The sequence below is a fragment of the Setaria viridis genome, chromosome 7, assembly GCF_005286985.2.
Source record: "Setaria viridis chromosome 7, Setaria_viridis_v4.0, whole genome shotgun sequence".
Lineage (NCBI taxonomy): Eukaryota > Viridiplantae > Streptophyta > Magnoliopsida > Poales > Poaceae > Setaria > Setaria viridis.
In genome coordinates this window covers 25,263,863-25,277,330 of record NC_048269.2, presented here as the reverse complement: position 1 = coordinate 25,277,330, position 13,468 = coordinate 25,263,863, and the positions used below count along the sequence as shown (strand labels likewise).

Below are 13,468 nucleotides of genomic sequence, written 5' to 3'. Positions count from 1 at the left end.
AAGGCCAAGCAACATCTTTTAGCAATATCCCCAGGGGGCGGCTATAGCTAGATCACGCAGGCATCTCAGTAATTGCGGTATCCTGCGCGCAGTCCCCTCTATCTATCTATCTCCACCGCACGGGACGGTTGCAGATGGGCTGCAGGAGATAGCTAGCTAGCCCGCCACCGCCAGCCAGCGCACGCGGACGTGGGGTGTGTCACGGCGCCCGGCCATGCCCCCATGCATGCAACGCGTGACGGCCGTGAGGGGGGGGCATCAGGCGTGCGCTGTGCGCCAACGGGGAGGTGACGGGGGGAGGGGCGATGTCAGCGCGGACAACTCGCCCGCCCCACCTCGGCACGGTGGGGAGGGTACGTGTCCGTCCGACCCGCCGCGGCGCGGGCGCGGCTCCCGCAGGCCGTCCCGTTCCGTTCCGCTAGCTGCTGCCTCCCACGCCTGCCTGCGCAGTCCACACCCTCCCGCGCCCGGTTTTGTCCGCATCCCTGCTCCTCATCAATTTCCCCACATCCATGCGACACCATGGCCGCCCAGGCCCCAGGCTATAAAACGGCACCGCCCCCACCGTAACAGGCATCGACCAGAAATACCCCGTCCATCGTTCGTTCGTTCCAGAGTTTTGCGTACGAGTCCGTTCTTGCAGTAGTAAAAAACCGGCTGGCAGATTTCGATTCGATAGATCGAGTTTGTAGAGACTAGATCATCGCCGGTGTTGCGTTTCGTGGTGGGAGAAGCGAGCACGAGTGTCAGCAGATCGGCCGGGGCCGCCAGGGTAGATGGAGATACACATGCGTACAACGCAGCAGTACATGCGCCACCAGCCCTTCCTTTTGTAGGCGCCACCCCTCGCTTTCTCTCTCCCTCGCCCGCCCGCCCGCCCGCCAGAAAGCCAGGGGCGTCCTCCCCACACACACATCCGGCCGGCCTCTCTTTGCTTGCTTCTTGCTCCCACCCTCCCTCCATTTGGACCCTTTCCAGTTGTCCACGCTCCTATCTTTTTCACCACCCCGCCCTCCATCTCCCCACCCCCGCGGCGCCCCTCCTCCAGTCCTCCACTCCTCCTGCAGCCCTCCGGCTCTCTCCCCTCGCCCACACCACTCTCGCTCGGTGTGTGTGTGGGAGAGAGAGGGAGAGGGAGAGGGAGAGAGAGAGGGAGAGAGAGAGAGAGAGAGAGAGAGAGGGAGAGAGAGAGAGAGAGAGAGAGAGAGAGAGAGAGAGAGAGAGAGAGAGAGAGAGAGAGAGCGAGAGCGAGCAGCTAGGCTGTCTGGGCGGCTAGAGCTCGCCTACAACTCAGTACTAGTAGCAGGCTAGGTAGGATTACTCCCCCTCCCCTCCCTCCCTCCCTCCCTCCCCAATTCCCTTGCTACTTCTACCACCAGTTGCTATCTCTACGCATTTCTACAAGTACACAGCTTCTGCTCGCGTAGCCACCCGCCGGGCACACTTGTTGCTGCCTCCTCTCCGCGCGCGGCGGGCCAGCGAGTCCATCTTCCCGCGCGTCAGACGCGGCGGGGGAGGGGAGTCGGTGGCCGCGCGCCGCCATGCAGCAGCAGCAGCACCAGGACGGAGGCGGGTCCCAGTACGGGGCTGCGCCACCGGACATGGGCCCCTTCTCGCCGCCGGCGGCTTCCGGCCCCATGCCGCTGAGCAGCAGGCCCCCGTCGGCGACGCAGCCGCCGCCCCAGCAGCAGCAGCAGCAGCCGAGGGTGACCTACGAAGAATTGGCCGCGGTGTCGGGGGCCGGTGCCGGCGGCTTCGACGACGAGATGCTGGGCGGAAGCGGCGGCGGCGGGTCGTCGGGCGCGTCCAGCAACCGGTGGCCACGGGAGGAGACGCAGGCGCTCATCAGGATCCGGTCGGAGATGGACGCCACCTTCCGCGACGCCACGCTCAAGGGCCCCCTCTGGGAGGACGTCTCCAGGTAACAAACCGAGAGAGGAGAGAGACTGGAATTGAGGTCGTAAAGAGAGAGAGAAATTCCAAGTTCCCGCATTTGCTTGCAGTCCGGCTCAAGAAGCCTGTCTCCGGCATGATCTCCCCCTGCAGAAAGCGGCTAACGGTTTCGTGGAATTTAGCAGCCGCTCCTCACATGAAATGATGGATAATCATCCTGCGTTAATGCACCCAATTCCCTCAAATTTTGTTTTGTTGTTTCCATTTCCATCCTGGTCTAATCAAATGCTTCTCGATTTCAGCGAGACGGAGGGGAAGTGAGAGAGAAAGAAAGAGGGAGGCAGTAGTCGCCTAGTAGTAGGCGCCTGGGGATCGTACCACGGTGTGAGTGCGAGCGCAGGCAGGCAGCTGCTGAATGCTGCCGCTGCAGGCTGCAGTCTGCCACTGGTTTTTGCTTTCATGGTTCCAGTTTTTGGGAAAAGAAGGAAGGCAGCCTTTCTCTCCCATCCCAATGCGGCCTCCTTGCTGTTAATTTATCTTCATCCGCTCACTATCAACTTCACATCTCTTCTCAATCCTGATCCTGAAAAGACGAGATGGCCTGTTTGTGATTAACTAATTCCAGTCTGCAGCATATCCCCCCCCCCCCCCCCCCCCCCCCCTCTTCTCTTTCTCTCTCCCCCTCCCGGCCTCCCTCCCTCCTTCAGCTTCTTTCCTAACTCTTCCCTGTCCTTCCGATTCTTCCCATCTGCTTGTCTCTTTCCTCCAGAGAGCCTTGATGTGTTATGCCACTGCGCTAGATGCTTCCGCCTGTAAACGCTGCCATCATTTAATTCTTCTTTCTCGCAGATTACTCGAGTCCTTGGTTGCACGCAAGTAATGGCTGACCGGTGTCCTTGTCGCGGCTGTGCCTTTCAGGAAGCTTGCGGATTTGGGCTACAAGAGGAGCGCCAAGAAGTGCAAGGAGAAGTTTGAGAACGTGCACAAGTACTACAAGCGCACCAAAGAAGGCCGCGCGGGGAGGCAGGACGGCAAGAGTTACCGATTCTTCGACGAGCTGGAGGCGCTGCATGCGGCCGCGCCGCAGCCGCAGCCACAGCAGCAGCTGCCGCCAGCAAGCAGCGCTCAGCCGCTGCACGCCTTCGCGGTGCCAGTATCCGCGCCGCCGCCTATGAGTTCAATGCCGCCGCCGCCGCCGGGGCCGATGCAGCCGGCGCCAATATCTTCGGCGGGCCCGGCTCCGGTTCCGGCTGCGGCGCCCATGGAGCTGCCCCCGGCCCAGCAGCCCCTCAACCTGCAAGGTCTGAGCTTCTCGTCCATGTCGGACTCGGAGTCGGACGACGAGTCCGAGGACGACGACATGACGGCGGAGACGGGCGGCAGCCAGGACCACCTCGGCAAGCGAAAGCGCGGTGGCGGCGCTGGCGGCAGCAAGAAGATGATGTCCTTCTTCGAGGGTCTCATGCAGCAGGTCGTCCAGAGGCAGGAGGAGATGCAGCACCGGTTCCTGGAGACCATGGAGAAGCGGGAGGCGGAGCGCACGGCGCGGGAGGAGGCGTGGCGCAGGCAGGAGGTCGCCCGCCTCAACCGCGAGCAGGAGCAGCTCGCTCAGGAGCGCGCCGCCGCGGCATCCCGGGACGCCGCCATCATAAACTTCCTCCAGCGCATCGGCGGCCAGTCCGTGCAGCCGCCTGCCGCCGTCGCCATCCCAATGCCAGTCCAGACCCCGCCACCGCCGAAGCAACCTCCTCGACAGCCGCAGCACCCACCTCCACCGTCGCCGCAGGCCACGACACCGCAGTCGAAGCCCATCTCAGCCGCGCCGCTCCAGCAGCAGCCTCAGGAAACGGCGGCGCACCGGGACGCTGGCACCCCGCGCAGCGCGCCCCCGACCTCCAGCGCGTCACTTGAGCTGGCGCCGCCAGTCACGACGGAGCAGCACGTCGATTCCGGTCTAGGTGGTGGAGACGGCGGGGCGGCGTCGTCCTCGCGGTGGCCGAAGACGGAGGTGCACGCGCTCATCCAGCTGCGCATGGACCTGGACATGCGCTACCAGGAGACGGGACCCAAGGGCCCGCTCTGGGAGGAGATTTCTTCCGGGATGCGGCGGCTGGGATACAACCGGAGCTCGAAGCGGTGCAAGGAGAAGTGGGAGAACATCAACAAGTACTACAAGAAGGTGAAGGAGAGCAACAAGAAGCGGCCCGAGGACTCCAAGACCTGCCCATACTTCCACCAGCTCGAGGCCATCTACAACAGGAAGCACCTCCGCAGCATCGGAGCCGCCTCAGCGTCCAGTGTCGCCATCGCCGGCGCTCCTCCCGCCCTCCCTGCTGAGCAGGCGAACCCGACAAGGCAGGAATTAGAGGGGAAGAATATCAACGACGACAAGAGGAACAACGGAGGATCGGGCGCAGGCGCACAGGAGCCGAACAGCAATGGCGAGAAAGCGCCGGCGCCGCCGGCCGCGTTCGACGCTGACAGCGGCATGAAGAAGGTAAAGACGCCATGTGCTCCCATCCATCTGGTTCCTTCGTTAATTATGGCATTTCCGAGCTCGATCGACGGAGGCTGACCGGATATGTGCTTGCTGTGAAGCCAGAAGACATCGTCAGGGAGCTGAACGAGCAGCCGCCCCGGGAATTCACGACGGACGAGACGGACAGCGACGAGATGGGCGATGAGTACACCGACGGTGAGGAGGGCGAGGACGACGGAAAAATGCAGTACAGGATACAGTTCCAGAGGCCGAACTCGGGCGGCACCAACAGCGCACCGCCGGCACCAGCACCAACGACGGCGGCCGCACCCGCGACCTCCGCTCCGACGAGCACCTTCCTCGCCGTGGTTCGATAGGCAGGAGCGCACGCGCGGGCGCGGCCGACAACCTCCCTAAACCGTACGTATATGCTTTTCAAACCGAAAACCTGCAAGCATCGCCATCAGCGTCACTTCCTCCTCCACCAGTCCACCAAGCACCATCAGTCCATCAACCAACTACACCACTGTTCTTGTTCATGCATCCTGTAATTCCCCCGTGCCATTCCATTATTTATTGATTTGTTTCGGGTAATTAATAAGAGCCCCATCCTTACGGCCCCTTAACCGGAGGACGCAGAGTGGGGCTCCGGTGGTAAGAGTAAACAGACGAGAGTCAGTCCAGTAACTTATTTATAGGCCATCGTCGATCGTGTTAAACAAAAATTGTAAATCGATGTAACAGTCAGTCCCTGATATTTTCCCTCTCTTTTTTTACCCCCTTCCGATGACGGTGGTATACAAGTTTGTATACAGGTATACAAGAATTACATACAGTTCAAGCAACTTGCGCTTGGAGAGGTGAAAGGTGTTTTTGCCGTGGGGGTTTTACCTTTTGTCCTCTCTCTTTTTTTTACAGCGGATATAAATCTTGTTACTTGTTACAGTGTACATGGTGTTCATATTCCAGTATTTTGCCCTTTGCGAAATGTGCACAATGTTATTGTTGCGGTAGAATATACAAAGAAACTCACTTCAATACTATAAATTATTTTTTGAGCGTATCGATACTGTAAATTATGGTGGAACCGACTTTTTTAAGGAGCGGGTCCTTGATTTTTTCTTGTACCATTAGATCTAAAATGCATGGCTTGCATAGCGAACGGACCAGCGCCACATCGCCCCTGCCGCCATGGTTTCCCTGCCTAAGTCTAGTGCCCCAACCACCACCGGAAGACGCCGCCCATGGCCACTCCCACACTAACCTGTTAGCCTCGCCTCCTTCGCAGCCAAACTGGATATCCAACACCGCCTATGGCGTGCAATGCCCCCATTAGTCATCCCAATATTTTCTAGCTCCAGAGATTTTGTGAAAATCCGCTGGAAATCAAGCCTCCAACCCCCAACCCCGAAACCTAACACCTAGCTTGCAGGAGATCTCCACCGGAGATGCGTAAGAAGATAGTATCGGATGGCCAAGCTTGAATCAACAAGGATGATCGTGTGGTAGAAAAAACATGCGAACGCATAGAAACTTTCAAGCATAGTTTACCTTTCTATTTCCCCCAAAAAATTGTATACCCACTTGCATTTGAAAATATAGTGGTGTTTGGTATTTTTCAAATGTACTTTGTACTAAAATTTTTGACATTTTTTTTATCAAACCCTCTAATAATGCATGCTTAATGAGATTGACAATGTATCGATAATGATTAATCCATTTTTTAAGAGAAACATGAAAAATGGTGTAATTCGTTTTTTTTCCAAATACAGTACTCCGACTACGATGAAACTGTGTCTCTCAGATCAGGATTATATTGAGATGCTAGCTATCATTACAGCTTCATGACAACACATTTTGGGATTAATCTTGTCAGAAGCGAACCGGATACCACCATACAGGCAGCACACAGTGCGTGGTGTACTGTATACGTGTACAGCATACCATACGTCTTGAAGACCAGTGAAAGGAACCGTTCCAGTACACCAGTACACTGTTACTGTCGCCCCCGTCTGGCGGTCCATACAGACTAGCCGGCTGGCTATACACATACACATACGGCTCTTGTGATTTGCTCTCGACCCAGGAGGACAACGAGGCACGAAGTGATGTGCATGTCGGCACGTGTAGCGCTGACTCACTTCCCCCGTCGTGGCAGTTTGCAACTCGGCCCCGAAGGACCCCATGTATTTGCAAGAAGGGCCAGGTGTGTGGGGACCTCGCTGTAAACCTCGAGTCTGTATGCGTCCTACGTACAGTACACGGAACAAACAGAAATCAAATCAAGTTTCACGTCATGCCGTCGGCAACCGGTGCTGCAGCAGCATTTGTTTATCAGAGCCGCTGCTGAGATATTCATATATGCTTGCCGATGCCGTCCATCCGCTCAGTAGAAAACTCTGCCGGTAGTACTACCATGTTCTGTAGGACTATTTACCTTTTTACTGTACCAGAATTACATGCATGATCCAGACACGCACAGCAAACAGGAGGAAAGGTCAAAAGATGCTGCAAGTGAAAGCGTAGACGAATTCCAAACCATCAGCTCACCTTCTCCAATCAAAGCTGAAGGGAACTTACAGGTCGGTGACACTGCCAACAGTAATCCGGACAGATCAATAAGGGAAGCAATGCAAATTCACCGGATTAGACTGCAAACCGAGGGATGGCAGGGCAGGGCCAGGCTGGTCTCATGACTTGCGTGGATTGATAGAGAATTGAAAAGTAGCAGGCGTGACTCGGAGATAAATCAATCAGGTAGGGAACAGGGGAAGATGGGCATGGGCGTGAGCGGCGATTGGATCGGAAGCCGGGGGAATCATTAGGGCGCGGAAAGTGACGGTAAATTTGTTGGTAAGTAGGCGATAATGACCCCCATGCACCCCCCGGCCTAACAAGACGACACCAACCCGTTCACACTGAGCCGCGTTTATACATGTTACACTATACTATAGTGTAGTATATCCACTTTTACTAGTACGCCGCTATCACCTTTGTACTTTTCTCTTAACCTTTTTTTACCTCGAGCATGCAGTTGAGCGCGAACCTGATCGTGTAGGTTTGGCAAGTTTAATTTTTTTACCGTGAAAGTTGAACGCGTCAAAAAGTAAGTACAAAAGCACTAGTATATTGGTTTCAGAGCATGCGACGAACGCCGACCCTGGATCTGCCAGGGTTATTATTGTTATTGGCGCTGAGTTTATTTTTCTCCCATTGAGAATTCGGAATAAAACAACCGGAAAGAGAATTTAGCGGTTGTTGGCGATGCTCTTTTGATTAGCGCTCGGCGTCCGATTTTTCGTCATTATGTTGCGCACCAGTACACGTTGGCTCCATGCCCCTTATAGGGACCATATGCGTCCCACGAATAACTGACATCTCGCTCATGGACCCTCGGTGTCTGCTGCATGCTTATGTTGTGTAACTGTGCATATTTTCATTCACATTTGCACTGAAGTCTGAACTCTGAAGTCCACGGACCTCCAACGTGAGGCCGGTCCCGCATGTCAGTGGAAGCTGGTGGAAATCGCATGCTTTTTGTCCAGCAATTTCACCTGACCTGATCAGGCTGGGGTGTGGGGACATGAACCCGTGCTCGCTACTAGCTACCTGCTGCTGCCGCCCGATCAATCGCCACCTCGACATCTCGTGTCATTCCTAATCTGGCTGGATTACCCTGCTCGTTACTGTGAACCTACAAGGCTACAAGGCGTCGGAAACAGGCAGGTAGCCAGCTAGGCCGCCGTGCAAGGGACAAGTGCTCCCGCGTCACTGCAGCGGGAACGGGACGACGTTTACCCACCTAACTGCTACGACGCACCACTGCTACTAGAATCTTAGGCACCTGTGTGTGGCGCACACAAAGTCCTCCACCTAACGATCGCTAGCCTGGCAAGTTTGTCACGTGCATGCGCTAGCGCTAGCGCTAGCCCGCCCAGCTCATCGCTGCTGATCAGCTCTCGGCTAGCCAAGCTACACATGCGTAGCGATGCATGACACCGGTGCACGGGTACGACACACACACACACACACCTTGTCCAATCCATCTGCCCGTGCACGGTGCTTGGACAATTAGAGCCACGGCGCGGTGACTGTACATTTGTATGTACGTACGGTGGAAGATTAGGCGAGCTCAATTTGCTTGCCCTTGGTTAGAGGTTGGTGTGGGGTGGCCGGATTAGTGTCGCGGGATCGAGTTGCAGGTGTCAGTGACCCAATGCAGGCAACAGAGATGAGGAGGCGAGAAGAACTGGGGAAACCGGAGGTGGCTTGGTTGTAGCTTGCAAGGATGAGTTAAAGGGCTGGAACGCAGATGGCATGACTACTCGTCCCATGATCCACTGTCGTCGGGCACTAGTGGCATGTCGCGCACGCACACACCACATCGAGGACGCGCGGTCGAGAGGGACACACACGCACAGTGCATTACAACCCATGCCTCACTAGCTAGCTTAGCCAACCCGGCCGGCCGGCCCGCCGCCCCCACCACCGTAGTAACACGCAACACATCCGCCTGCCCGCGCGCCGCGCACCAGCAACCGCATGGCACGCGAGCGCACGCGCGAGCGCCTTGGCGCGTGCTCCGTCCCTCTCCCTCCTCGCGTCGTCCGGGTTCCGGCTCGGCGTGCCTTCCAACCACAATTCCGGGAGCGTAATTGACCTAACGTGCACCAAGCCAACCCCGGCAGCCGCGACCGAACGGGCCGCCGGTGAATTCGGCTCGCAGATGGACTACCAGTAGCGGTACGGTGGATGGCTCGCTACGCTTTGTTTGTTTGTTACGGCGTGTTCGGTTGGGTCGCGTGGGCACGACGGACAGCGCGCGAGGGGGGAGACGGCGGCTAGGCCAGGATGGCCACAGCTAGCCGGACGAGGTCATGCGGAACCGGGAGCCGAGCGTTGGCTGCGTGGCACGCTACAACCGTAGGTGAGTGACCAGGCGTTGACGTGTAGCTAGTGCTCTGTTGTTTGTGCGCGCGAGAGTAGCGCGGGCCGGGGGGCGGCTGCTAGCGGTGTTGCCGCGTCCGCCCGCGTCGATGGATGGATCATCGGCCACATGCGCGTCGCCGTTCTCGCCGCCCGCGTCCTCCGATCCTCGGCAGATTTTATATGCCGGGTGCGGTCGTCGCTTTCCCCTTGTTTATCTGTTGTATTCCCTTCCCTGCCTGCCCCTTTTCCCTTGGAAGAAAAGCCAAATCCGATTTGCTGGGATTTACTTTTATCCCTCATCCCTACACCCTACTTAGCCTGGAGCATCAGATGCATAAAACGGCTGTTCTAGCTAAGGGGGATCTCGATGTGGTGCTGTTAGCATGGCGCCCCACTCTGACAGCAGATCGAGCATCCAAATTCTTCCAGCAAAAAAAAAACAAATAAAACCAACAACATCAGCAAAAGGAAAGCTTTGGATTATTATAGCTGCTTGTGTATACACACCCTCTGATGAATAGTTGCTGCTGTTGCTAACAATGACGGTTAGGTGTAAGCATACCACGAGCTATCCCATTAGGGCATTAGGATATCACCTCGTTTTCTTTAGGCCAAACATAGGGAATCGCCTCTGTAGCAAGTATCTTCCTTGGTTGGCAAAAAACAATGGCACGTCACACAACTCTCCCCCCGGCGGATGAGACCGGGCATTATACGGGGAAGATGTAACTTGCAAGTCTCAGTTTAATGGGGGGTGGACCAGCATCAGCCCGAACAGGCTAATATTCGGTTGCTTAATCAATCACCGCGTCAAGTAATGCAACTTGCTTCTGAGTTGTTGCCATGATCCGGTTTCTGATCTGATCCGCTTTTACGCACACACCAGAAGCATGCTGTGGGACCCGGGGACAGGTCACTCAGGAGGATAACCATGGTGCTCGCTCCATCTTAGATTAGCACCAAAAACCGTGTTCTTTAACCCTAAAGGAGGCGGCTTTAGCATGATCCAAACTCACAGCCGCACAAGCTTTTGCGTCCGGTGACATCACAAGGGCTTGCATTTTATTTACAGTCTGGGTTCAGGGGGACAGAGCAGGTCCATGCCCATCCCTTATCAGGTAGCAGTAGTTTTATACTAATTCCAGATCATGAGTCATCAGATGCAGATATCAGATTGGCTACTGCTTTTGGAGTTGGCCTGATAAACTAATGCTCCTGATCTGAGCTTAGCTTGCTAGTTGGTACCTCCATCCGAAGGAGAATGATGCTTTGATCCAAAGTCACCATCACATGCATGCGTGCGTGCCCATGGTACGCGAATGGCTGGGCTCCTCCTCCGGGTAATGTGAGTTGCCATCGCCATGACAGCATCACCAGCGGCAGCGTCGCTCGGATTAGACGGGCAACAATAAACAAAAACCCCGTGGTGGCTTCTTTTCTGCTTTAACGCTAGCCCCCCTGGCCTCCTCCGGCTTTATTCTTCTTTTAGTCGAGCATGAGAGGCTTGTGACGTCGATGATGCGTCCCGGAAGTGTTCAACTTGGAAGTGCCGAGGAAACAATTGATTTTCCTCGCTTTCAGTGTCAGTCAGTGCTGCATCCTCAACTGAGTTTTTTATGGGCCGCTGATCGTGGGAGCTTGGGGTCACTCGACTGCCGAGCTTGGGGACTCTTCTGACGTTGACAGGTCTGCTCTATCCTCAACCCCTCTTTCCAATTTTATATGTATCGGTCATCTGTCCCTGTTCTTCTTTTCCAAGAATGTGCTGCTCCTTTCACCGCGTTCTTACTGCCATGCTAATGCTACGTAGACAACTCAAATGAACTAGCAGTTCCATTGTTTGTGAAGGTTACCTGGACACCACTAACCCATCGCGGGACCTGTCTAGCTGACAAATTCCAAGGCCCGGAACTTCGGTTAATGCTGGCTTTGCAGGTATAAACCGTAAAGCACCCAATCCTGTAGTACAGCATTAGCAGCATAACGCTTTGCGGCTGTTCATAGGTCACATACTGTGATCTGACGAGAAAGTTTTGTGCCATTGCGTAGGAGCGCAGACGATCCAAGGAAATCAGAATAAAATGCAAGAAACGTGATGTAGTCAGTCAGCTTTCGGAAGTGGAATAATAACGGGCCGAAAGGCCCAGACAGCACCAGGCCATTAACCTCCTCGTAGAGGACGGGCTTTGGAGGAGATTTCTTTGAATTTGGCAGGCCTGGTGTCAGCCCCACAAGCACACAACATCTGGAGACTGATTCTTTGAATTTAGGCCATACGTAAAATTTAGAACTCAGGAACGACGCCCGTTCAACTTTCTTGGTGTGGCCTATAGCCTTTTGGATTGAAATATGGCCCATAATATCCCCCTTTCTTTTCCTTTTCTGTCTAAAACAGAGTTCAGAAGATTTCTGCGAAGTTGCGAACTTCGAAATAACATTGGTTCCCGATAAACTATTTTATTGCGAGGATTTACGATAATAAACTAGTAGCACTTCAACTATCTTTTCATAGTATTAAATTCAATGATAAAATTGATGACTTGATAAGGTAATTAAGAGGGAGTTTCATCATATGAGAAAAGGACACTCAGATGACACAGTTACCTAGTTATTAATCTTGATAACTGTGCACTAAGATTGACCTTAGGGAGTACAAGCCTAAAATATTGTCATAACTATACCTTTGCTCTTGCCTCTTGCTTCGTAGTTGCTGTTTCAAACACCCGCCCAAAAGAAAAAGACACGTCGCTGAAACGTACTTGATCTATGAATAAAAAGTTTCCAATTACAAACTAGTTCTTCAGATTTCGATTCGCTAATCAATCGATACGTCTATGCCCCATGGTTTTCTTACATGATCCAGCATGAAAATATAATGTTTGTTAGCTTGTCGATAGCTGCCGACGCCATCCCCGTATGCGTTGACGCGTGATTCCCATGTCCCTTAAGCACAAGCAAAACCCCATCCATAACATAGTCGTTTTGTTTTTGCGGCATGTTTTTCTTATCCGTGATGTCCCTCTTCGAACGGTACGGACCCAGACGTGCCAACTGACAAACCTCCGATTTGTCATCGGTCAGGCGTTTCGGATTTCCAATTAACAAGGGTTTTTATTTCTGAACTTTTGGTTATTCCAGGTTAGGTGACGAGCAAGTCGCTAGCTCTGCGATCGTAGCACGAAGCACGCAGAATCCCCGTGGACATTTTCCTATTGCACCAGCCCGGTCGTGTCATCCGTTCCGGACATAGACGGCAGCACGTACGATTTCGGTTCCGTTCCGGCAGTGTGTATGATACTCACACGGGGCAAGAACTGATTTCTGCACAACGCCGTCATGTTTTTTTTTTTCCTCGCGGAAGGATCGGTTTCTCCTGGCCTGCCTAATGAGTGTGGACGTCCTTGTTAGTACTACCGCTCCTTTCCTACGGCATTATTGCGCATGTACGGTCAACAATTTGACATCAAGCGCGGAAATTGTGGTTCCGGGAGGAACAATGAATGTAACGGTTACGGCAAGCGCAAGCTATTCTTACATGTTGAGCTCGTGCTACGTATGTACCTGCTACACACTGCCACGTCTGCCACAGTGTATAAACTGCAGCAGATACAAGGTCCCGTTACTACGTGGTCTGAAATCCCTTAAACCGACGACCATAAAATCCCTGAACACAGAAGCGGAAACGAACCAGACCAGGCCGGATCTGCAGCTTGTGTCTCACGACCGGCGCGCGACACCGACAGGCATCTCCCCCTGACGAACCTGTGCCTTGCTTGCTGGTTCGAGCACAGGAGCATCCGCATCCTCATCGAATCGCGTCTCGTCGTCTAAAACTAAGGGGAAAAGACGTTGATTCTGAGCTTCTGACTAAAACCCTGCAGCGGCTAGCCGGCAGGGCCCCGTTTCATGCGCCAAGTCGTCCCGTCCCAACCAAAGTTGTTGCCACGTTCGTTCAGGCTCCCGACCCCTCCTGAGTCCCTGACCCAAGATCGTTCGGAGCTTCCCCCCTTGGCCTCCGACCTCCCGGCACGAAGCTTCTCACAACCTCAGGTCCCCTTGTTGCCGCAGCTGCTGCACCAACCGCGATCACCGCCGATGCGCGTGCGCGCGCGCCGGTGCCGCACGCGTGGCGTCGCGTCGGTGGTGCGGGCCTGCTCCCGCTCGGTC

The 13,468-nt window shown here is 54.7% G+C and overlaps 1 protein-coding gene across 2 annotated transcripts; it reads left to right on the top strand.

Moving 5' to 3' along the window:
* The first annotated feature begins 885 nt into the window (after window positions 1-885).
* On the top strand, window positions 886-5,322 carry LOC117864415 (trihelix transcription factor GTL1). 2 transcript variants are annotated; one of them, XM_034748520.2, is made up of 3 exons: window positions 886-1,921; window positions 2,812-4,390; window positions 4,496-4,659. In XM_034748520.2, exons 1-3 carry the CDS (start codon window positions 1,542-1,544, stop codon window positions 4,514-4,516), a joined length of 1,980 nt encoding a protein of 659 aa, XP_034604411.1. In that variant the 5' UTR covers window positions 886-1,541; the 3' UTR covers window positions 4,517-4,659. The 2 variants fall into 2 exon arrangements, with proteins under 2 accessions (XP_034604411.1, XP_034604410.1); XM_034748519.2 differs by having other exon boundaries at window positions 893-1,921; window positions 4,492-5,322.
* Window positions 5,323-13,468: the final 8,146 nt, after the last annotated feature.

Coding starts and splice junctions, on each gene's coding strand:
- LOC117864415 (XM_034748519.2), top strand. CDS start 1,542: ATGCAGCAGCAGCAGCACCAGGACGGAGGCGGGTCCCAGTACGGGGCT. Junction 1,922..2,811: donor CTCTGGGAGGACGTCTCCAG/GTAACAAACCGA, acceptor TGTGCCTTTCAG/GAAGCTTGCGGATTTGGGCT. Junction 4,391..4,491: donor CTGACAGCGGCATGAAGAAG/GTAAAGACGCCA, acceptor CTTGCTGTGAAG/CCAGAAGACATCGTCAGGGA.